This window comes from Pelodiscus sinensis, chromosome 2 (assembly GCF_049634645.1).
Source record: "Pelodiscus sinensis isolate JC-2024 chromosome 2, ASM4963464v1, whole genome shotgun sequence".
NCBI lineage: Eukaryota > Metazoa > Chordata > Testudines > Trionychidae > Pelodiscus > Pelodiscus sinensis.
In genome coordinates this window covers 77,824,313-77,848,772 of record NC_134712.1, presented here as the reverse complement: position 1 = coordinate 77,848,772, position 24,460 = coordinate 77,824,313, and the positions used below count along the sequence as shown (strand labels likewise).

The 24,460-nt window shown below is 40.0% G+C and overlaps 2 protein-coding genes across 4 annotated transcripts in view; one reads left to right on the top strand and one right to left on the bottom strand.

The window, feature by feature from the left end:
* Positions 1-8,455, top strand: part of RMC1 (regulator of MON1-CCZ1) — a 34,392-nt gene extending 25,937 nt beyond the window's left edge. For all 3 annotated transcript variants that reach the window (XM_075920864.1, XM_006117205.3, XM_075920865.1), the window contains 10 exons: positions 1,227-1,271; positions 2,308-2,361; positions 3,042-3,170; positions 4,102-4,208; positions 4,755-4,874; positions 5,410-5,487; positions 6,045-6,149; positions 6,264-6,332; positions 6,506-6,731; positions 8,289-8,455. In XM_075920864.1, coding sequence (XP_075776979.1) covers positions 1,227-1,271; positions 2,308-2,361; positions 3,042-3,170; positions 4,102-4,208; positions 4,755-4,874; positions 5,410-5,487; positions 6,045-6,149; positions 6,264-6,332; positions 6,506-6,731; positions 8,289-8,368 — 1,013 coding nt within the window. In that variant the 3' untranslated portion in view covers positions 8,369-8,455. The remainder of the gene's footprint in view (positions 1-1,226; positions 1,272-2,307; positions 2,362-3,041; positions 3,171-4,101; positions 4,209-4,754; positions 4,875-5,409; positions 5,488-6,044; positions 6,150-6,263; positions 6,333-6,505; positions 6,732-8,288) is intronic.
* The window catches only part of NPC1 (NPC intracellular cholesterol transporter 1), a 47,273-nt gene continuing 30,399 nt past the window's right edge, over positions 7,587-24,460 (bottom strand). Inside the window, exons 12-25 of the mRNA XM_075920863.1 lie at positions 23,878-24,067; positions 23,061-23,243; positions 22,640-22,754; positions 21,679-21,806; positions 21,444-21,581; positions 20,505-20,594; positions 20,127-20,317; positions 18,480-18,595; positions 17,149-17,278; positions 16,409-16,606; positions 13,075-13,306; positions 11,393-11,506; positions 9,690-9,852; positions 7,587-8,963 (exon numbers count right to left, since the gene is read on the bottom strand). Of these exons, the coding sequence (XP_075776978.1) occupies positions 8,881-8,963; positions 9,690-9,852; positions 11,393-11,506; positions 13,075-13,306; positions 16,409-16,606; positions 17,149-17,278; positions 18,480-18,595; positions 20,127-20,317; positions 20,505-20,594; positions 21,444-21,581; positions 21,679-21,806; positions 22,640-22,754; positions 23,061-23,243; positions 23,878-24,067 (2,071 nt within the window). The 3' untranslated portion in view covers positions 7,587-8,880. The remainder of the gene's footprint in view (positions 8,964-9,689; positions 9,853-11,392; positions 11,507-13,074; positions 13,307-16,408; positions 16,607-17,148; positions 17,279-18,479; positions 18,596-20,126; positions 20,318-20,504; positions 20,595-21,443; positions 21,582-21,678; positions 21,807-22,639; positions 22,755-23,060; positions 23,244-23,877; positions 24,068-24,460) is intronic.

Sequence of the window (24,460 nt, the reverse complement as noted above, 5' to 3'; positions counted from 1 at the left end):
CTTCTGATTTCTGTATGCCACATAGTGTGCTACAGCTATAAAGCTATGGTGGTGTAAAGTGTGCTTTTGCACACCCCTGTTTTTAGAGCTTGCAATGTTTAGAGTTGGTCCTTGGGCATACATTAGAACAACTGAGGTCCTTTGTAATAGTCTGTAACTGCTAACAGCACCAAGATCCTGAAACCATAGCAGAGGCTCAACGTAGCAGCATGCAGGTTCCTTATGCTAGTCATAGGTGGAATAGAAACATCAACTTACATAAATACTTTACCACCTGACGATCCTTCCAGCACTGGGATGTTCACCCCAGGTCAGATACAGTATTACCACAGCTACGATTCTACAAGCAGTGAAGCACACAGTAGCCTAGACTGGACTAAAGGGATCTTGTAAATATTTTGCCTGGGATGGGATCGTCTACTTTAAAGTGCTTAGTTCTGACCCGTTCTTTTTCATAATGTCACAATGGAAATAATGACTGAGAGAGACCTGATTTGGCAACTGGCATATATGTGTTTTGAGTACATATGTAACATAATACTATGTAACAAACAGGATTGCTTAATTTCAGAATGCAAAAACCACTGTCTAATTTGAGGAACTTAAGAAATACAGTAATGTGCTTGCATGCAGTATCTAGCAAACAGAGCAGGATTTTTATTGTTAGCATAGGTTGTGACCTGTTTTTGTTTTGTTTTTTTAACTGAGTTGTGGAATACTTGTGTGTTGTGTTGAAATCATAACTTGCCACTTAGTGTTGCAAAGTCTTTTAAACATATATCCCTAAGTAGCTTGTTGCTGTGATGTAGCTTTATGAACAAGAAGTTATGTATCATGGTTGACTGCAGAACTTGTTGCCACTTGATTCTGCTCATTCTGCCTCTCCACTTCTCAAACTGAAAGCTAATCATTAGTGTGGTGTCATAAGTAGGTAAGGTTTATTAGATGATTAGCACACATTCTTATTCATGCAAAAATTGTGTTTTCCTTTCCAAGATACAGTATTTCAGATAATAAAATGTCATGATTCACACTTGCTATTGTCACTTTTTAATAGTAGTTGCATAGTAATGCACTAAAGATACACTGTAAACTCTTTGTGACTTCAGCTCTTTAGAAGCTATAATTTGTGTAGCATTTAGCAATCCAGAAATGCTGTCATTACAGAAACCAATCTGTCCTGGAACTTTTTATTTCAGATGTTAACTTTTTCTCCCCATGTGTAGGTCCAGCATCCGTGACTAATCAATCTCCTGTTCCCTGTAAACTCTGTATCCTTTGGTTCAGTTATATTCTGGAACTTTGTCCAGATGTAATAATTTCTCTAGGCAACTACAAATTTGGAGTATTTCTGCAATTAGAAATAAAGTGAAAAGCAGGAATCAAATATTTGTTCTTCCTTTCTTGTTAGACAAGGCTGTTAATATTCTTTTTTGGTGAAAGAATAGAGTGTACTGGAATATTTCAACAAATATTTGAAATGTAGTCCCATTCTAATTTGGGATGTAAGTGACTAGTTGACTGACAAGCATAGGCTTATCAAGTAGTTGAGTCACGACTTGACTAGTCACTTCCAACCCCCTCTGCCCCACCACCTCTGTATCAGAGGCAGCAAGGGTGGGGGGGAGCAGGAGCTGGTGCTGGGGGAAACCAGCTGAAAAGCCAATTCCCCCCAGCACCATCCCTGCAGGGGCAGCAGCGGCTCAGTGGGGAACCCAGGGCAAGTGGGGACTGTTTGAGTCCCCACTTGCCCTGGGCTTCCTGCAGTGCCTCTGCCTTTTAAATGGTGGTGCAGAGGTTCTCTTACTCAATTTAAAAGGCAGAGGTGCAGCTGGGATAGCAAGCACCCCACTCTCCCCCTTATCAACTAATCCAGTAGCTGATTTATCAACATTTAACATCCTAACTCTAATGTAACTAAGATGGCACTGTGTGATTCATAGTTTCTCTCTCATTTTAGATAAAGCTTCTCTGGGAATTAAATGGTGGTATAGAGTTTTTGAAAGCAAAAGTCTGTTATAGCAGCAATACAAAATCAAAATTCATGTTAATATTAAGAGATCTAGTAAAGAAATCCCTTAAATGTATTCAGCTGAAATGTCATAGGGAAATGAGGAAATCATCTTGTGACAAATTACAAAGGGGACAGTGTTGGAGATCTGAATGAGGCTGTTTGAGTTTAGTCATAATCAGCAATTTCTGGGGGCTTGTTTAAGCAATGCTAATATGTGAGTTTATGAAGAGAGATGCTACTTTTCATATGTAAGGCTGGTGTGTTATTTTTTAAGAATTTTCTTTAACGTTTAGATTCCTCTTCTTGGATTGTCTTTCAGCCTGATATTATAATCAGCGCCAGTGAAGGTAAATTGGATATTATTTCTTACTTTTAGATTGAAGTACAGTATCCTGTTAATTCCAGTATCAGTTTTTTTAATAGTCTAAAATCAGCAGTTTTTTGGCATCTGCCTAAATTTTCTGGACCCCTTTCATTTGTGATATAGAAGTGTCATGTTGCTTTACTGACTGTTTAAAAATATTTTTGTAATTAAGACTCAAAGGAACATAAAATAAACAGTCTGCAATAGTTAGAGGTTATTTGTTACGCCATTAAACTGTATCAAAGAAAGACCAGTGCCCTTCCCTGCACGATCTCTCTCCCACCGTGCATGCAAAAACAAAATGGCATACTTCATGTGGCAGAAATGCCTGCTGCAGTATGCTGGCTCTAGGCATGGACCTAGAGTGGAATTCCATGGGTGCAAGGACCCCACTAAGGGAAACACCGATCTAAATGGAAGTGGCCAATATGAAGCTCACTAATAGACATCAGGGTTAAAGAAGCATAACTGAAGGTAAATTACATGCTTATCACTTTAATGAATCTATTTTGGATATCTCTTAAGAGGCAGAATAAGATTTTGAAACTAAGCGTAAAATAACTTGTATGGATACGGAAGATTCATCTTATGATCATGTGGCCTCACTACATGTATAATAAGTTTTGTTTATGTAAGGCTTGATGGTTGATTCTCTCACACTAGGTTATCTATGGAATCTCGAGGTGAGGCTTGAGCCTGTGGTTAACCTCTTGCCTGATAAAGGAAAGCTAATGGATTTTCTTCTCCAGAGAAAGGAATGCAAAATGATTATTCTATCTGTGTGTTCTCAGAGTAAGTCTTACTTGTACTGGTTGTGTCTCTTCATCTCATTCTTGAAGCATTTCAGGTCTGCCTTCCTACACTGTCCTCCTCATTCAAGACTAGTTCTCATACAATCACTGTCTTATTGTGAACTACCAGGGCTAAAGTGTGTGTGTTGGGGGGAAGGGTGGAATTCTGTGCATCATTGACTGAACCATGTTCTGAACTGAGTTTATTTGTGATAATGTCTGTGCTGCCCAGCATCTCTCCCATAACAAATTGTTTGATGGCTATCGTGTGTGTGCACACTTGAAAAATATAAAATGAATCTGGTTCCTTTTTTAAATCCAATTCTTGATTTTACCAAATGAAATTTCAGTTAAGTGTAGCTCCTACTGTAACCTATGTTTAATTTAGATTTAGCTGTGTTGACATATCTGAGCTCCAGTATAGACAAGGCTACTACCACTTGGGGAGATGTGGGAAGCGTCTACACTACATTTGCTTCAGCAGCACAGCTACAATTCTATCACCTATAGTGTAAGCATGCCCTTAGTGAAAAGGGGAAATATAAACATCTTGCATTCTAAGTCATTTGATCTACTGTGCTGTGATTCAGAGCATTTCCTCAATGTAACATTCACTTTGTAGAGAATCTGTGGTAAATGTACAGAGCTCGGTAATAAAACAAGGGCAGTTCACTAGGGCTACCCCTGGTAGGCGGCTGCTGCTATTTACCTGTGCCTCCACAGGCGCAGGTGACTGCGGTTCTCATGGGCTGGGAACAGTGATCCACAGTCAATGGGAGCTGTGTGCCCCAGTATCAGCAAAGGCACAGGTAAATATAGCAGTGCAGGGGCCCACAAAGGGCTAACTCCAGCAGGCTGGTATTTGCCCACCCCTGCTCTAGTAGCTAGGGACAGACTGTTTTATCAGTGTGTCTTTGACTGTTGTCTTTCAGTGTTAAGTGAACCAGAGAGGGGAACATTGGCTGTGGTTGCTACTGTTTTTGATAAGCTCAATCATGAATATAAAAAGTACTTGGAAGCAGAGCAGAGTTATACCATGGTAAGTAATCTTCACCAATGGCTACGTAGACAGTGACTTTCAAAAAATCCTAACCCTTATGGTTATCATTTGAGTGATGAAAACTTAAGTCAGTTAGCTGCAGCAAGTGTCTCTTCACCTTTGCATGCATACAGAGTTTCAACTTTACAGCTTAACTACTCTTTATATATATTGATGCAGAACCAATACTTTAAACATTTTTAGAGCACAAGTCAGAAAATTCAGTCCTTTTAGGTGCTACTTAACTTAAGTATTTCTGGTGGACCTATTGAGTAGCTGGTTACCACTAGAAATAACCTAGACTGCAATAAAGCATCATTTGACAGTGTGTATAAGCATTAAGCTCTGCCAAAACTTGACTTAAAATTGGGTCAAGAATATTTGTCAGAGTTAAAACAGAATGTTAACCTTTCCAGCAAAGTCACTGGTTTGATCTAAGGCTAATAAATGCTCAATTACTTAACCTTGTGTATGTACATAAAGCCTACTCAGCACAAAATAGCTTCCTGTTGTAAGACTATTCATCTTCCCTTTGCCTTGTTATAGGTGGTAGAAACAGGTCAGAGCCGAGGTAATCCCCTTCTGAAACGACCAGTTCGTACCCAAGCAGTTATTGATCAGTCTGACATGTACACACATGTTCTGTCAGTATTTACTGAAAAGAAGGTTAGTAAAGAAACATAACTTGTACATGCAAATAGATCAAATGTAAAGAACTAATAAGGCTAGCCAGGAAAATTTCCTACAGGGAAGGGTGGGATAGATGGGGCTATGGAAAGACTAGTGGTACTTATTACACTTCTTCTGGAGGACAAAAACTGTCCTTGGTAACAGACTAGTCAAATATCAAAACTATGAGGAGTAAAAAATAGGGTAATCTAGTGAGTGTTAAGTCATAAAACTTCTAATACTGGACATGAAGATCTGATGCTAATCTAAGCCATTTATCCAGAGGTGAGGCCCCTAATCCCTGGGGGCTTAATGTTGCTGCTGGATCCAGGTTCCCCCTCCAGCATTGGGGCTCCAGCCTGTAATCAATTAGCCTGGGCCCCATTAAGTGCTGGTGTATGAGGGGAATGGAGGGAGTGTCTATTCTCAGTTTTGTTTTTTGCTGTGCACGTGCAGCCCTGACTCATCCATTAATCAGATAAGTTGCCACTTCAGGATTTTAACAACCATAATTTTTCCTGTTGCTGCATAGGAAGCACCTCACAAGTTCACTATAGCAGTCTTGATGGAGTACATTCGCTCTCTTAACCAATTCCAGATTGCAGTCCAGGTAAAGTTCCTCAAACAGTAAGAAGGGGAAGTGCTGCTCATGCTTTTAAATCTTGTGTCCAGGACAAGGGGAGGAAAGTGGTGTGGGCCTTGAAATTATTATAGTAATAGAAGCAGTGCCTTTGGGTTCTAGAGACTAGTCCAAAATAGCATCCAGATTTTCAAAAAGCAGGAGAGGAAGAATCAGTAAGATTTGGAAGCATATTCACCATATGGTGAGAAGTATGTCTGACCTTAAAGTTAAGCATCTTATTTCTAATGACTACCTGACACTATGATTCTAAGGTTGCTTTTAGTACAATTCAGGACACTCAGACCAAGCAGAAGCATGAAATAAAAAATAAATGTACCATCTCCATTGGTTACTAAAGCTGGTAGCCTTGTTATTTGAGCTACCGAATGAAAACACTTAACCAGGCATGGGGGGGGGGGGGGGGGAGGAGTTAGTATTCAACTAGAAGCCTTTTGTTTCTAAGTTCCACCTTCTAGAACATGTAAAAACCCAAAAAAACCAACTGACAACTTGATTTCCCCCCTCCCTCTCTCTTGCCTCCTCAGCATTATCTATATGAACTAGTCATTAAAACACTTGTTCAGCACAACCTGTTCTACATGCTTCATCAGTTTCTGCAGTATCATGTACTAAGTGATTCAAAGCCACTGGTATGTATGTTAATACAGATTTCATGATAGGATTGATAAGTAAAATTAAAACCGCTAAAAGGGTAATACTTCAAAGTACAGTTTCAAAAAGTTAGGCTATTGCTACTGTTTCAGGCCTGTCTCCTGTTGTCTCTTGAGAGCATTTATCCACCTGCACATCAATTGTCTCTGGATATGTTAAAGGTAAGAATGTGTGTAAACATTCTTCTATAATCCTACATTATGAAGAACCCTATCCTGTTGTACCTGATCAGTGTATAAATGAGGCAACTTAGATTTAGTACTGTAATACAGCATCATTTTGTTTTTCCTGAAATATTAATCACTTTATGCCTTTATCTTGTTTGACTGTGCAGAGACTTTCTACAGCAAATGATGAAATAGTAGAGGTTCTGTTGTCCAAGCATCAGGTGCTGGCTGCCTTGCGATTCATCAGGGGTATTGGAGGACATGACAGCATTTCTGCCCGCAAGTTTCTTGATGCAGCAAAGCAGGCAGATGACGACATGCTTTTTTATACCATATTCAGGTTCTTTGAACAAAGAAATCAGAGGTTACGAGGGAACCCTAATTTCACCCCAGGTAAACTTCATCCTTTAATGAGTTGATCTAGTTTACATCTGCTAGCCAGCATCTGACTTCATTTACTGTAAATAGGTGTTGAGTTAATAGTAGCTTACAGTTCATAATGTATGAATAGGGCTTTTGGCATGTCAGGCTGTCAATTTTAGCTGTAAGCTATCCTAGCACACTTGATGGGGCAACAGGCAGCTGATCTTCAAGAGGAGCTGTTTTTTAAACTGTCTCCCTTTGTGGACCAACTCCTGCCTCACACCCCACACTACTGCCTTTGTATCAGAGGCACCACTGTGGTGAGTGGCAGGGAGCTCCAAATGGTGCCAGCCCCACCTCCTGAAACTAGAATAGCTTCATGAATTCTTATTACTCAACTAATTGGCTATTGAGTTAACATTTAATATCCCTAAACCCACCAACAACAGAACTCAGCTTTCCTAGTGTGCAGATTCCTGTAATGCTAGTTGGTGGCAGGATTTAAGTTACCATGAGATCAAGTGTTTGCTTGAAAATGACAAATGTTACAAAGTCATCAGTACTTTAGCAGGTAACTTTAATCAGAGGCTGGGATCCAATGAATGCTTATACCAAAATGAATAAGCATATGAAAAGAATAGCACTTACATGTTTTACCTGCTGTGGCTACACTGTACCAGGGAGTGTGCCTCCCAACCTACATGGCTTGACTAAATAGCCATGGAGACACTGTAATCTAGGCCATCAGCCACCTTTGTACACAAACAGCTGCAGCACCCCCTCTGCTCAAGTTACCATGCATCTGTCATACCAGCTACAGTATAGACATCTTAAGATAGTTTCCTGGAGTTCTAAGCAGTAGATGTTAAGTTACACATCACAGTATAAACAAACAGTCTCTTAACTTTATTAGAAAAATGCAAGTTAGGCTTTTCAATGCCCTTTGCCCCAAGGTCAAGTTTACAAGAGTGTGCATACAGAAAGAACCTTTCAAAGTTATAGTTAAGTGAACATTCTCATCAAGATGTAAAGAAATCTGAAAAACTCCACTGCATACAAAAGTTGACCTAAACCATACATAGCCCTACAGTCTCATTCCTTGTGTGAAATCATTTGAACGGAGGATGGAATTGTGGATTAGTGACTAACACTTTTAGACCCCAAAATGTAAGTCTCAACCTACCCCCAACCTTGCTAAACTAAAGACCTACTATCAGTTTCCATTTAACTGGGTGAATACTTCCCTTACCATTACTGCAAAATTTGTGCTACATGTACTTCTAGCCTAGCAGCTTTCACTACAGGCAATCTTAAACCATATCACCAAGCTGAAAACACAATTAAAAACAAAAGCTTGACAAAGTTTCCACTTTGTGCTAGATCACAAAATGGAAGCTCACGCTAAAAATAGTGGCTGCTTCTAATGAAAAAGCTAAAAATACAAGCACAAGCAAAGACAGCTTCCATGTAGGAAAAAGCTGAACACCAGTATCAGTGCAATTGATTTTTGTTCTGAATTTGTCACCCCATTTGTTTTAGCACAAAATCCTATTACATTGTACCTAAAACTTTTATCCTGTCTTGTAGGAGAACATTGTGAAGAACATGTCACCACCTTTAAGCAGATTTTTGGAGAACATGCTCTCCTAAAGCCTACAACTTTCTGAGTGTACTGTATTCATACAAAATGTATAACTTATTGCATTTAACAAGATTTTGAACTACAAATTTTATAATAAAGTATATATACAGACCATTGTGGCAAATTACTAAAAATATTACACAACCTCTTAAGTGATGGCTTGTTTTTCCCCTAAAAATAGAGCCAAAAATTGCATTGAGTTGCATTTAAAAGTAGTGTCAGTGGTTGGCAGTCCATTCTCGTACACACATTACCTTGAGTTTGCTGGAAAAAAAAAAAGCTTTCAACTTATTTCCCAGTCTCTCTTAAAATAGAAATCCTGTTAGTTTTAGTAATACTAGTCCTCGAGTCACATGTACCATTTCCTGAGTTTGAAAGCTTTGTCCAAAGCTGCTTTATCCTGTAGTTGGATTGAACCACAACTCAACCAGTGGTTACAGTGTGATAGTCATAGAACATTGCTGCAATCAATTCAGTCTTATGCTGAATGGGGCCTAAGCCACAGTTCATGAAGTCCACTGAACACTGTTAAAAGGGCTAGAAGTAGAGAAGTCTCTCTCGTTCTGTACCTTTGTATCTTTCTTGTGCAGCACGAGTCTTAGCTTTATTTACTGATGGGCCTGAGTAAAAGAAAAGGGACAGTTACATTCTGAAATCCTTCAGTAATGTGGGCAGTATTGTTAGTCAAAGTCAAACGGGATTATCTGCTTTCCAGTTATGTATTTCCCCTAAACATTGAGTCTTGGCAGGAATTTTCTTTAAGTGAGCTGATCTTAACACTATATGCCAAACTAAATTTGATTAAGTTTTATATTCAGCACAGCTGCTACTGCCCTACTAGTTAATATACACTTTCATAACAGAAGTGATCTACGAAAGCATAGATTTAAAATCCCCCTTTCTAAAACTGGTAAAAAGGAGAAGCAGAATTAAGCATTTTTCCTTTAACAGATGTTCTTGCTAATTATGACGGTTTGATAGTGAACATTTCTGTACCACAGGGTAGAGTGGGAAGGAGTCTCATTTAAAGATGGAAAGGAAACACTAAGAAATTAGACTTAGTAGCACTTCAGCATTACCACAATGTGTGCTACTATAATTAGACTCCTGAAAAGGGAGGGTGAAAAGTTCGCTGTAAACAGACTTAGACAGTTGTCTGTAGTAATTTGTCCTCTTACTCTAAGTAGGTGATCTGAAGTAGCTATACCAGGTATCCCTAGCTATTTTTAAAGACAGACAAGTTGATATAAATATACAATTGTGGGCTTATTTTCTCACTGAATGAAAGGGATAATTAGCAGGAGAGAATTTTAAAATCCATCTTTAACAGTCAAATTTATCCTTACCTATATAACTAAGCAGAACAGGAAGAAATATTAATCCATGGGTAGCTCCAAGCACCACCATGGCTAGATACATCCTGAAGTAGAAGATCTGAAAGATTTGGGATTTGGAGAAGAACAACACTACAATTCCTCCAAATTTTGTCAGCGTGATACCACTGAAAACCTGATAATAGAAGAAATTAAAAGTAAGTGCTTATGCAAAATATGGTAGTGACTGAGTCAATAGCAAAACATTGAGTAGGAAAGATACTCTGCACGTTGAAATATTTCAATATTTCTTGAAAGTACAATCATCCTTATACTATATCTAGAGTAGGGGTAAATTTAACAATAGAGGAAGAATAATAGGGATCAATCTTAAAATAAGTGAAGTTCAAAAAAGGACAGCAGGTAATCGAGGAAATAAGATCAAGAAAGTCTACTTGGCATCTGTCTGTAATACTACTTCCTCTTACCCCCTTAGTAATTTCACTTTATATTTAGATGTTAGAGGAACAAAGACTAGAAGAGGGAATTCTGATTTAGCTAAAAGTTTTGACTGTTTCCCTTTCTATGTGACATGGTGTGATGATCACAATAAGGTTCCATTTAATCATGGTATAGCTAGCTGATTTTAATTTCAAGAGCCTCATGTGCTTGAATTATATTTATGTCCCTAAAGACATCTGCATGGGAGCATCTTCCTTAGAAAAAAAAAAAGTCCTCTGGTTTATCTTGACTTGCTAATAGGTGGGAAAACTGAAGTTGCCCTTATGTTCACTGAGAATTATTCTGTGGGCATGACTTCACTGCAAGTTCTTAACTCAGGCTGGGGACAACATCCAAAAAAATAACCTAATTCCCGTTCACAGAGACATCAGACCCAATTTCAGTGATGTTTCCACTCCAGGCTAGTGGTTCACTAAAGCTTGTAATCAGGCTGTTAACCTACCTATGTTAATAGTGATGACACAGGCTAAACCATTGTAGTGCTGTCTGAAACAGTTCCCTTTGTACACTCAGAAGGATGGAAGATTTCTCTTCCAGTGAATTGTGTAAGAGCCACAGCAACTCGTAGTGCTAAGAGCCATGCTCCTGGAAGTCCTAGTGACATACATTGAGTAATGCACCACCAGTGAGAACACCTACTAAGATGTTGCTTTGCAATAAGACTGATCCCAAGTAACTACAGAGATCCCCACAAAGGTATGTTCATAACATGTTTTAGCTGAAGGCAAGCTTTACTTAGGCTTTAGCCTAACTAATTTTGGTTGAAAGCACCACCAAAAGGTTAACTACATTAAAGACAACCTAAGAGAAGTTAAGAACCGTTTGTACAATTTGGAATTCTAGAATGCAGAGCCAATAAAGTGACAAGCATTTTTTTAAACTATAGGCAATGACCTCATTAATCTAATGAGTAGCTAGATTAAATTTTCTAAAATTAAGCATCACAATTTACAATCAATTCCATCAGAAGTTACAGGCTTGAAAACAAGGGTTAACAAATCTAGACTAGGGAACTGAAGCAGACACCATTATAACAGAAGTTTAACCATTGCAGAATGACACTCAGTATGATAAAAGTTGATCCTACAACATAAGACTGTAGTAAGATAACTTCCTCTTGATTAATACTGCAGTGATGATAGGAAACGAACTTCTGTTGAAGTGATTTTGTCTACACAAAAGGAACATTATTTACAAAAGGAACAGATACTTACAGAACTGCCCATGCGGGAGAGTGCTTCTTCTGCACGCTCTGATCTGCTACCCTTAGTGCTAACAGTGAATGCTCTTGTGACATGACTGCAAAACTCCACTGAGATACCACAGCTCTAAAGTAAGAACAGATCAATTAGTTTCCAGGTACCAATGTATCACTTCAGCCCCCCAACTGAATACCTGAGAGGCTATAACATTGTTAGGCATCTTGGATAACAAAGTGTTTTTTAAAAAGCTGGGAACAATGAGATTCCAGGGCAAATGGTGAAAGGGGTTCTGGTGATAAAACCGTGAACACATAGCTCAGAGAATGAAGTATAATTTAATAAAGCACTTAATATGCAAGAGCACCAGAGTATTGACCCCCTAGGAAACTTACTAGTGATTGATGATTACTGACTGAACAAGGGAGAGGGAGGAAAGATACACAATTAGTCTGATTCATTCTCTAATGCATCAAACCTTGAGATGTTGATCTCACTCCAAAAATAGGTCCAGTATTTACAGATTAATACCCACTGAGATCCTATCTAAATTGCATTATGAAAAAATTCAGAGAGAGAGTTCTAAGTCTCCACTGAAAAAAGGCATTTAGAATTATGTTCCCTCATTAGCACTTTCTTCTGAGGTTGTGCCAAGTGCATCTCTTGGTTTAAATCCTTCCTTCAGCTGTACGTTTAGTTTACTCCATCAGTAACATTGTCTAGCATGGACAGGACACGAAGCGTCAAGAAATGAGCTGCACGTACATAGTTCGTGGCTGTCTGATTCTCATTCGCCTATAGGACAAATACAGCTAAAAAGGGTTTTTCCAGGCTTTCACTGATTTGCCACATATTTCCATTACAACAGACACGGTCTGGCACAAGAGTGCCAACTGCCCTTTTCAGCTTGCTTTAAACCCATTGTTTAAGAAATGATTTATCTACACTTAGCAGTTTAAAGTGCTCCCTTCCACTGTTTTACAACCTGTATTGGTGATGCTTCTGTATCCCTTAACTATGATTGGCCATGGGCATTTTTACTCGATTCAGCAGCTGTAGTGTTTCTAGTGCACATAGATCTATTCTATAGAGGCATCAATTGGATAAAGTGTTAACCTTGCAGTGATTAAAGGTATAGATACAGTATGGCATGTGCGTGCATGCACACAAAAGACCAGGTCTAGACAATGAGATATGCATTCTGTTTTTACTACAGATGTACGCTGCAGCAATTGTTGTGGAATGAAGTTAAAGACAACATTACCAAGCTCTGTTCTTTTGTGCATGCATACTGCCTGTAAAAGAGATGGCGCACATAACCAATTTCACCCTGTGCAGTTATCCATCAGTATCTGTACACATGGGGGACTTTGCAGCTTTTCTAAAGCACAATATAAGAAATTAACCTTTTCACTGTCAGAACATCTAAGGCTATGTCTACCCTACAGCTTATGTCAGCATAATTTGTATCACTCCAGGGTCAAGGGAAAGAGCACTCTTTCAGCTTAGGGTGGCTACGAAGTCTGCAGCAGCTCAGCCATGCCACTGTAAACTCTCTTGTTTAAACGCCCTTAGCAAGTTTTGATTAGAAAACAGATATTAAGTTGCAATTGTAAGGATGTAATTCAAGTCGATTTTCCATCCATGCTCTGTACAGAGAACATTATAGTCTCTTTAAATACACAAACACCCCTTACCATGACAAGGTTAACCAGTGAAACAGCATTCAGGCTTATGCCCCAAAGCCACATCATTCCAACCATGTTGACTAGTATCATAGCAATAGTAATGGATACCACCATAGCAGCCCACACTTCAAAGCCAAGCAACACAGTTGTCACCAAAAATATTGATCCCAGGGAGATGCAGAGGTTAAAGATGGTGTCATGCACAATTGTCAGATACTGTTCATAAAAGACATAAAACACACTGTGGAAAAGAGAGACAATTAGCCATCTATTTGGTTAAAACTGTTTAGGAACTGATTCTTGGTTGCATAAGTGAGTTACTGAGGTTTGTACAAATCCACAATATATTTTTCCTAACTACATTGAAAAGTTAGATGAAAATCCATACCCTGAGAGCTAGTTAAGTTGATCTAAACCTGGAGGTAGACCACAGTAGGTCAAGAGAAGAATTCTTCCATCAACCTAGCAAATACCTCAGAGATCAATTAACTACAGCTACAGCAGCTCCCCTCCCACCTCACATCACCATACTGCCCGCACTGAAGCGCAACAGCTATGCACTGTAACATTTTAAGTGTAAACATAGCCAGAGAATACCAGAGGAACCAGACTAAGAAACAAACTTGTTTTCTTAAACTCAGGGGTATGGGGGGACGGGGGGAGAGACTATTTTCCTCACTGCTTTTTAAAAAAAAAATTATTTAAGAACAGGGCAATAAAGATTATATCAAATACAGATAAAGCTAAATCTTAAACTGAATTTCATGAAATACTAATGTTCTGGAATTAAAAGATTCTTTCAAGTTTTTTTAAGCTGGCAAATGAATCACAGGAATAAGTTTTACTGCAAATTGTCAATTTTAATTCCATTTCATCAGCTGTTTTAAACAGGTTTGAGGAGCAAGAAATTTCTCCTCTAGGCATTAAAAAGAGGTCTTTTGTTTACATACAAAGGGACTTTAGAATGAAGAAAGAACCCTGATACTTTTTCCAAATTGTGAGGAAAAGGTCAGGAAAGTAGAGGAGAGCAATAATTAGCAAGCAGGAATTTAGAGCACTGAATCATGTGAACTCAGAAGTTCAGTACAAGTAATATAAAAGATACAGGTTTTAAAGGACTGGGAGCAGCAGAAGATAAAGTGAAGAAATAGTGGCATCAAAAGGAAAATCCTAAAACCATGCATAAGTTCCTGAATGGGTGCTCCAGAGCCTTCTAGAGTTTCAGATAGGAAAAAGAAAATCATAGGACATATGGCTGAGAAGGATGTTAAGGACTAGTTGACCTCTCCCCCTCTTCTCCCCACCTTTGTTGCCTCTATCTAACAGAGGCAGCAAAGGGAGTGGGGGGGGGGGAGAGAGAAGGGGTACTTAAAGCAGCAGCACTGCACAGCTGAGCTAGGGATCAGCTGTGCAGCACTGCCACTTTGAAACCCCAAGGCAGGATTTCAAAGGGGCAGCCACCACACAGATGATCCGCAGCTCAGCTGTGCGGCGCTGCCCCTTTAAAATACCAATGTTAGCTGTAGAGTCCCCAGCTGATCCCAGTTTCCACTGAAATGCTATGCCAAGCCCCTTTGAAACACCAGGGTGGCATTTCAAAGGGGCACTGCCACACAGCTCATCACCAGCTCAGCTGTGCGGCAGCTGCCCCTTTTAACACCACCTTGGCATTTCAAAGGTGTAGCACTGTGGAGCCCAGGGTCAGCTGGGGAATCCCCAGTTGGCCCGAGCTCCACATGGTATTTCAGAGCAGCAGTGCAGCTCTGAGTCCCCTGCTGACCCTAGGCTCCATGACTTTGGAGTGCACAAGAGGCTCCACTTTGGACTCCTGTACATTTCAAAGCAAGCACACTCGCATGCAGTGTGGAGTCAGCGGGACTTCGTGTGCAGCCCAGGGCCAGTGGATGAGTTCTGCATTCCTCCTTTGAAATGTACAACACTTGGAAAGTGGCAAGCTGATAGGGAACAGCCAGCACGGATTTGTAAAGAACAAATCATGTCAAACCAATCTGATAGCTTTCTTTACTAGGATAACAAGTCTTGTGGATAAGGGAGAAGCAGTGGATGTGGTATACCTAAACTTTAGTAAGGCATTTGATACAGTCTCGCATGATATTCTTATCAATAAACTAGGTAAATACAACTTGGGTGCATAACTGGCTGGATAACCGTACTCAGAGAGTAGTTATTAATGGTTCACAATCCTGCTGGAAAGGCATAACAAGTGGGGTTCTGCAGGGGTCTGTTTTGGGACCGGCTCTGTTCAATATCTTCATCAACGATGTAGCTATTGGTATAGAAAGTATGCTTATTAAGTTTGCAGATGATACCAAGCTAGGAGGGGTTGCGACTGCTTTGGAAGATAGGGTCATAATTCAAAATGACCTGGACAAATTGGAGAAACGGTCTGAGGTAAATAGGATGAAGTTTAATAAAGACAAATGCAAAGTGCTCCACTTAGGAAGGAACAATCAGTTTCATACATACAGAATAAGAAGCAACTGTCTGGGAAGGAGTACAGCAGAAAGGGATCTAGGGTTTATAGTGGACCACAAGTTGAATATGAGTCAGCAGTGTGATGCTGTTGCAAAGAAAGCAAACATGATTCTGGGATGTATTAAGAAGTGTGTTGTGAGCAAGACACGAGAAGTCATTCTTCCGCTCTACTCTGTGCTGGTTAGGCCTCAATTGGAGTATTATGTTCAGTTCTGGGCACTGCATTTCAAGAAAGATGGAGAAATTAGAGAGTGTCCAGAGAAGAGCAACGAGAATGATTAAAGGTCTAGAGAACATGACCTATGAGGGAAGGCTAAAGGAATTAGGTTTGTTTAGTTTAGAAAAGAGAAGATTGAGGGGGGGACATGATAGCAGTTTTCAGATATCTAAAAGGGTGTCATAAGGAGGAGAGAGAAAACTTGTTCATCTTGGCCTCTGGGGATAGAACAAGAAGCAATGGGCTTAAACTGTAGCAAGGGAGGTTTAGGTTGGACATTAGGAAAAAGTTCCTAACTGTCAGAGTAGTCAAACACTGGAATAAATTGCCCAGGGAGGTTGTGGAATCCCCATCTCTGGAGATATTTAAGAGTAGGTTAGATAAATGTCTATCAGGGATGGTCTAGACAGTATTTGGTGCTGCCATGAGGGCAGGGGACTGGACTCAATGACCTCTCAAGCTCCCTTCCAGTCCTAGTATTCTATGATTTCCATCTGCTAATCACAGTAAAAAGTAAAAGACTTTAAGACTCTTTCTTAACTCTCAATACAACATGCACCTCCTCCTGTTTTCTGTCCAAAGTTACTATTCACACACATTCCTAGAGTGGGAAAAAAAAAATCCACATACCTGTAAGGGAACACACGGTAATTCTTCTCTTTGATACCCATGGTTTGAGTAATGTTATCTGCTATCATCCGTGCTTTTTTCATGGCATCAGTGAAGTCAGCTGAGGTTTTTAGCACTGTATGGTAAGTCATAAAGTAAGTAGCTCCAACAGAATTATTGTTTATGAAGTTGACAGCAGAGCTATATGCAGCATGTCCTCTATAAATGAAATAGAACTGAATTACTTCCTGGATAAGCAACAGGATCAGCCCCCACCATTGTGATGCCAAGAAGTGGGATTTCTCAATATAACACAAATAGCAGAGGAATCCAACTCTCTGCAAACCTATATAATACAGGCTATGGGTTATACAGTCATATGAGAAGATATTCCTGAAATACAAGATTACCCCCCAACACACACAAAAAAAATCACTTAAGTATCAGATTTTCTTTTGTCTTAGTTATCTTGTCTGGGAAACTGTACTTAATTTGGGAGGAGGAGGGGGGGGGATTAAGGATCATTTAACTGATAGCAGAACATTTCTCTCTTCCCACAACTTTGCTTCACAGGGGCACAACAAGGATTTGCTGGTTTTAAGTCTGTATTTCAGCATGTTTTTAAAATAAAACAAGACTGTACCCAGCGGCTTGGGTGTGGAGTATACAATTCATAAATACAAACTCATGTCACTGTTGGATCCTATTTAATTTCTGTTGAAAATGAGCAAATGAAACTGGTTCACTATATTGCCACATACCCTTTCCCACATTTCGGATTAGGGTTATCAGACAAGAACATTGGCAAAAATTTCATGAAGTCTTCACCCTGAGGCCTCTGCTTGCCTTCTTGGGTCAGTGGACGGCAACGGACGCAAGATATATCAACAACTGGAAAATAAAACCAAGAGCAGAAAACAGAAAAAGCACTCAATATCAGCCAGAATGCAGCATGTTGTACTATACTCCGTTTCACTTCAGTGATTTGAAGGGCTCATCCAACTCTAAAAACTCTAACTGCTAGAGAATGTAGCACACACTCCCTCCCCATCTCCCTCAGATCCTTAACTCAATTTTCAAGTTTTGGAAAATAAAATGAAAATGTGTGTTTCATTTGAATCACTGCTGTGGGGTAATATGGCTCTCACTGCAGCCGCTAGGGGCCAGGTGAGAAGTGCCTCTCCATGGCAGCTGCTGCTCCAGCGAGCAAAGCCAGAGGAGAGGTATATGACCAAGTTCATCTGGTCCCGGTGTTCCCCAGCCAGAGTAAGGAATGCAGCAAACTGTGTACTTTCGCCTGGCTCCCTGACAAATGAGAACACCCAGCCATATTCCTGTATGAATCGGGACAGAGCGAGGTTTCAGCCCCCCCCCCCTCCATCTTCCATAAAAGGTGTCTTGGGAGAGAGAGAGAGGCTCAGGGCTTGGGCATTCCCAGACTGGGGGTGAGTGGAATCTCCTCAGCCAGCCCCTTTCACTTGCCTGGTGATTGTTTCTCTTTTCTGTATGGTTTATGAGAAGCTATCCCACTCCAGATACATCCCATTTTCTTGGTATAACCAAACCTTTACCTTGCTTTAAGTTATGGTAAGAGGAAGCTGTATACCGAATATGGTGGTCCTAGCTCTTACCAATTAGGAGTTCTTGAATAGACAGACATATGCAGACAGACAGACATTCTTTCATTCAATTTTCAAGACACATGAGGGCAATAAACTGCTGACTGTATTAACTAGATCTAGTAAGGATCAAAGCAGCTCATAAGCCAGTTAGTTATTTTGGGAACAGTATTGTCTAAAAGGCATCTTCAAAAAAAAAAAAAAAAAAAAAAAAAAAAAAAAAACCACCACACAGCCTTTTAACATTTAAACTGAATTAAAATTTACCCTCCTTCCAGAAATGGCAATAATTCCAGAATGGAAAAGAATTGAAAAGCACACCTCACCCCATTAAAAAAAGTTGCACAAAGCAGGTTGAACACTGACATCAAATAAAAGGCAGATTCTAGTCTTTGTTTGGAAGAAAATATTTGAAAAACTTTTGTAAATATGATTAAAACACCATCAGAAACATTAAAAAGGAAGCACAGTACCTGATGCATTGCAAAACTGTCCACTAGTGTTGTAGACTCTGCAGCAGGAAGACTGCGGTTTAACCCAATCAAAATAATCATCGATCCATGAAGAAGGGGGAAAACCTATTCTTGTGCTGAAACACAATACAAAGGAGACCATACCTATCAATGGTGTAAGTGACACAATCTTAATTCTGGCATTTCCTAAAAAGTGTTTGACTTCACACCAGGATTCTTCTAACACAGGAAATTATACACAAGCCAGGTTTTAAAAAAAGGAACACACAAGTTTCCAGCACTGTGGAGGTAAATATTTCACATGGTTCAACATCATTAGATCCACAGCACAGAACAGCCCTCCGCCACTGGAGCCCATGGGAATACCAGGTTATATTTTACAAGGACTAGCATTAGTGGGGGAGGGATGGAGATGTGAAATTTGCTGACAGCAGAGGTGTGGTGAGCAACAGGAATTTTGGGTTCCCCTCCAGATTCTGGAGGGGAGAATGTTCTAGTGGTACTTAGTGTGTTCTGCCCTGTCCCCATGTTCTCTTCTTGCCATCCAATTCTAGCTCCTCATCCAAGACTCCTCACCCCGCCAATCCCCATCTCACCCACTCAAGATACCTCATCCTAGTCCCTCTGCTTCAAGGCTCCCTATCTAGACACCAGTCTCCCTCCCAGGCTCCTCATAATCTCAACCTCTCCCCACCACAGTCCCCACTCTTCTGCTTCCCAGTACTAGTCTCTTTGGGCCTGGGAGCATGCAGGCAGGGGAGAGAGAGGACTGACTGGGCAACAAACACCCTCCACCACGCTCCAAAACAGTCATTCTCTGCTACCGTGGGGGCACACAGATCTGCTAAGGGAGACTTCAACTCATCTAGATCAGTGTTCCTCAACCTGCAGGTCACAGAACAGGTGATGGGAGGTCCCCAAGTGCAGGGCCATTGCCCGGGACCCCACCCCTTAGGAGGCTGTGCAAAGCTAAGTTACATGCTTCAGCCCTGGGGTTTAGGCTTCAGACATCTGAAAGGGGTCCAGACCCCTGGAAAGGCTGGACAACCACAGCCCCAGTTGCCTCTTGTCCACTTTGCATTTGACACCAGACCACTTCCTTCTCCATGCTGCCTAGACATCAGCAGATGAATCAAGAACAGAGGGAAAAAATTCCTCTCGGTTCCTGAGACCAACACTATGCAAGCTGGGAGCAACAATTGCAGGAAAAGTCCCGCTTAGCCCCTGCGGTCACAAGCTGGAGCATGCAAGATATAAATGGAATCTTTGAAGATTAAGCTGCCATGCTCTAACTGAGCAGGTCTTAACTTTGCCAAACGTGGGATTTTTCATGGGATCAGCAGGAGGGCATGTCTCGGACATCAAAGCTAATGCATCACAAAATTTTAGATACCCACTCCAAAGCATGGAGGCACTGTCATTGTAGTAGGATTTTATAAACAAAAAAATTCCCCTCAATCTTGTTCTGGAAAACTGCAGAGCATTTTTTGTTCATGCTTTCCAAAAAGTTCAGTACAGAGCAGCATCCCACCATGGAAAACTTCCTGTTTCCGCTTGGGTTGCAGTGTTCCTTGTAAGATGACGTGCTGGGCAATGTAGCTATAATACTTATTCTAGAGATTAGTAGGAGAAAAATGCTGCACTTACTAGCTGTCAATCTCTGCTGCACTGAAGATTTGCTGCACGAGTGAATTGTTATTACACCCCACTCCACCACACACCATGTTTTGCCCCTCCAAAGACGTGTAGTTGTGCCCTTTTTCTAGAACAAAATACACAGGAGGACCAGCATGCAGGTATTTGCTGAGATAATTGAAGTAATCCATTACATAGGAGTCCTTAGAAAAGAAAACTTGAGTTAAATCTCTGAAACAACTCAGTCTGTCAATAGTTGTCATCTGTACGTTGTTAATGCTGAGGAACAGTTACATGATAGCTTGTCTAGTCAGAGGTATAAGATACGTTTCAATTACTTGGTACCGATTAAATCATTCCCTTCTGCAAAAATAAAATAAAATCACTTACATCTGGCATTGAAAGAGACTGATCCAAGCCAATCTCTACTTTGTGAGCAACTGCTATGCTGAATGACAAAATGCCCACAAACAAGGATATCTGTAAGAAATAACACACCAGTTTTAAAGTTTTCTCCAGCCCTACACAATGACTCCATGCCTTAATACTTCTAATTTTAGAAAATCAGTCATCCATTATATTTCTGCCATGCTGTAAACTTCCAGAATAAGTATACTATGTTTGATTTGTATGCAGAAACATGAAGAGTCATTTTCATCTCACAGGGAAGGTTGTGTCAAAGCCCAAATTAAATACACTACCGTATTACTGACTATGGAATGCCAACGACACACAGAGTTAACCATATCAGTAGTAAATGGTACTGGGGACTAAGAGATTTAGACCCTCAGGGTATGTCTACACTACCACCCTAGTTCCACGAGGAGTAACGGTAGTTCGGAATAGGAAGCCTAATCCGAACTACCTAGTCCGTGCCGTATGTAGCCGCGGGGAACGGAGTCCGCACTAGCGGACATTTAAAAATGGCAGCGCCCGGCAATATGCAAATGAAGCCCAGGAAATTCAAATCCCGGGCTTCATTTGCAACTCCGGTTGCCTACATTACCACCCTAGTTCGAACTAGGGTGGTAGTGTAGACATACCCTTAGTTAAGTCAATGGAAGTCTTTCTAGAGAGTTTAAATGGAAGTTGGCTCAAGTATCCAAATCCAAAAGAAAAATGTTTACTTCTACTTGTGACAAATGCACCCAATATCAATTACTAAATACTTTATACAAGAGCAACAATTATTTTTGGAAAAGTATACAATACTGTAAAAATTAAACAGCAACTCTAGTTCTAAGACAGTTCTCAGTTTTCTTGAATTATCTGTATTTGGTTCAAAAAAATTTATTGGTCAAGTCTCACTATAAGAAAAGGTGTACATACCACTATTGGTCTCATCCAATCTTTAAGCAGAAGTGGAGAATATATGTCTTTGAAGAATAGCAACAAGATGCTCTCAGAGGGCTGGACTCTTTCTTCTTCCCCACCTTTGAAACAACACAGAATATCCATCTGATTTCTCTGGAAAATAATTAGAATTAGAAACATATTAGAATTAATGCAGTCACCACCAAATATTGTGTAGCAATATGTGGAATCGGAATGACAGTAGACTCACCTCTTGACGCTTAATGTCCAATCCCAAGAGACTTACAAAGCAGGTAATTTGAAGAAGGAAGTCTATGAACACAGCCATTCCAGCAAAAAGAGAGAAAGTGCGGACAGCTGGCATTGTGGACAGAGTCCCTGAGAGGAGGAGGAGGAAAAAAAAAAAAAAAAAAAAAAAAAAAAAAAAAGAGGGTCAGAACATTAGCTCTGTCCCAATCCCAAAATAACACACATATTAACACACAGCCAGCCTAATTCACCAGTATGTGGGAGTAGCCCTAGGGCTGATTTGCCAGTGGATGATTTTCCTAGAGTAAGGGGTAAATCAAGTGGGATACTATAAGGCAGCTCTATGCCAAGCCTTCCTGTCCACTCTCATGCAGGTGCTGTGGGAAAATATTGTTAACAGTCACTGGAAACTTCAGTCTAATCTAGTGGCTGCACAAAATAGGACCTGAAATATCCCTTTACGCCAGTTAAGGCATCCCTGTTATAGTGTTGGAGAAGGCTATAAACTCTACAGGGAGTTTGTGATGAGAGGGAATATTTAAGTTCTTTAAGACAGAAATAATGAGTTTAAGAGTCCATCTTCCCACTCCTGCAACTAACTATACATCTAGCTAGCCAGTTTCTCCACTCAAAGGGCAATTTTCTAAATCTGTATTTTGTAAGTGCAATGATAAGCAAGTCACTTTGCCTCATGTGCACCACAGTATTCTCAATGCAAATTGAGGATAATGCCTACTTTGCAGAGGTGGAGTTAGATATATTTCACTGTAAGGGTAGGTCTTCACTAACCACTGGGTCGATGGGCAGCAATCAATCCAACCAGGCAGGGGTGTCAATTTATTGTGTCTAATATACTTCATTTTACTTGGATAAGCATTTTACAAACAATATACAGTGCAACAGGTACAGTGCAGCATCTCCAAGCACAGAAAAAAAAAAAAAAAAAAAGACTAAATTTTTACCTAAGAAAAATGCTACCGTCTCTGAAAAAGATGAGAGCAATATACTAGGAGCCACGTCTCCTAGGATTCTGCCGATCTGCTTATCCAGAGTTTCACCTGGAAGACGCTCATCTCTCTGTTTAAGGAAAAGTAGTTCACTCATCAGGGATTACAGATGCATTTTATTAATATCAGCAGAACTGACTTAAATGGAGCGTGGGTGTTGTGCAGTCTTGCCTTAATCTTTGTATTTATGCCCGTAAGTGTGAAATAAGCTATTTGCATATATATTTGCATGTATATGCAACCACACTTGCGGCTCTCGGCATGTGCTGTGAATATCATTGTGGCCCCCAAGGCTTCCAAAGTTGAGTAGCCCTGCCCCAAGGTAAGAGCCAATATAGAATGCACACATTACAAACGGAAGGGGTCATCATAATACCTGAAATGCCTGGACTATAATGAAGATGTTGTCTACCCCAACAGCCAGCACCAAAAATGGAATGACTTCAATGACAATTAATGTTAGCGGGATTCCAAAATAGCTGAAGATACCCAGAGAACATGCTACTGAACTCAATACGATCAAGATGCCTGCAATGCCCAGAGAGATTTTTGAATCCACCTGACAAGTGAACAAAAACAGAACATACACCGTATTAACTGTAATTAAAATATACACGTCAAAGCCAGTCCAATCAGAACATTGTGAAAAGTATCTCCCATTCTCAGAATGAGATTAATTAGTAAAACTACTTATTTTCACTGAGGCTGCCTTGACCATGGTCCCTTTTAAACACTCAGGATGTTATTTGAAACTGAAGAGTAAAGCTGAACTTAATTGGATAGGTCTTGGTTCAAAAAGAACTAAAATACCTTAATTAATTACAACATTTTTTAAAGGGGAAGATAATGATGGAAGGAAAAGAAATTAAGTGGGACAATGATTTCCTAGTTCCTTCTCTCAAGAGTCATTTAGTCCAGTAAAAGACTAGAGGTCGCTTTTTAGGCCTAGGATTCTTAGAAAGATAGAAGCTATTTGTATCCCAGAACACTCTGGTAAGACACAAATAAGGAAACAAATGGGAAGCTTTCTAATAATGCCAACTCCACTAACCAAAGGTGAGATTAGACTATTTAAGAAAATAAGTGTTACAAATATTAGCATTTAAAGTAAGTTAAACACTGGGTGCTACATATACACACACAAAAGTTATTATGATTATGTTTTGTATTATTTTCAAGATAACTAAGCATACCAGAAATCTTTCGCAGCTTTTGATGTGTCCCAAGGCTAGTGAAATGTACAGAAACATGACGGCATAGCTGATTACAACAGTATAGATATCACTTTTACTTTCACGGTTTATCTCATCTTCAACACTCCGTTCAGCAGAGAATGAAATGGTTAAGTTTGGATTCTGATAGTTTTTCACAAAGCTGATAAACCTGAAAAGAAAAATAAGTATTTTCTTACAAATGCCAAGCTAAGGAAGAGACACACATTTCAAACCAAGGTATGGTATACCTACCCCTTGAAAGAGTTGAGATGATAGGGAAAGGATTAAAAACATCAAGAGAAGTCTTTAATGTTAAGTGGGACATATCAACCCCTTCTGAAGAAGAGCACATAATAGTCAACTCACTTCCCTATATCTCCCACTTTTATCACGAACATCTCAAACACTTCCCATTTTCCCCAGCCCCCACTTTGTAACAGCTGGTGCTGTGCAAGAAGTGGAAGACATGATTTAAGTATCTGACAAATCTGTATCCTAAAACTTTGAAACATTTCCTAGCACCAAATACCTGACTGTCAGGCTGGACTACATAGAATTGCAC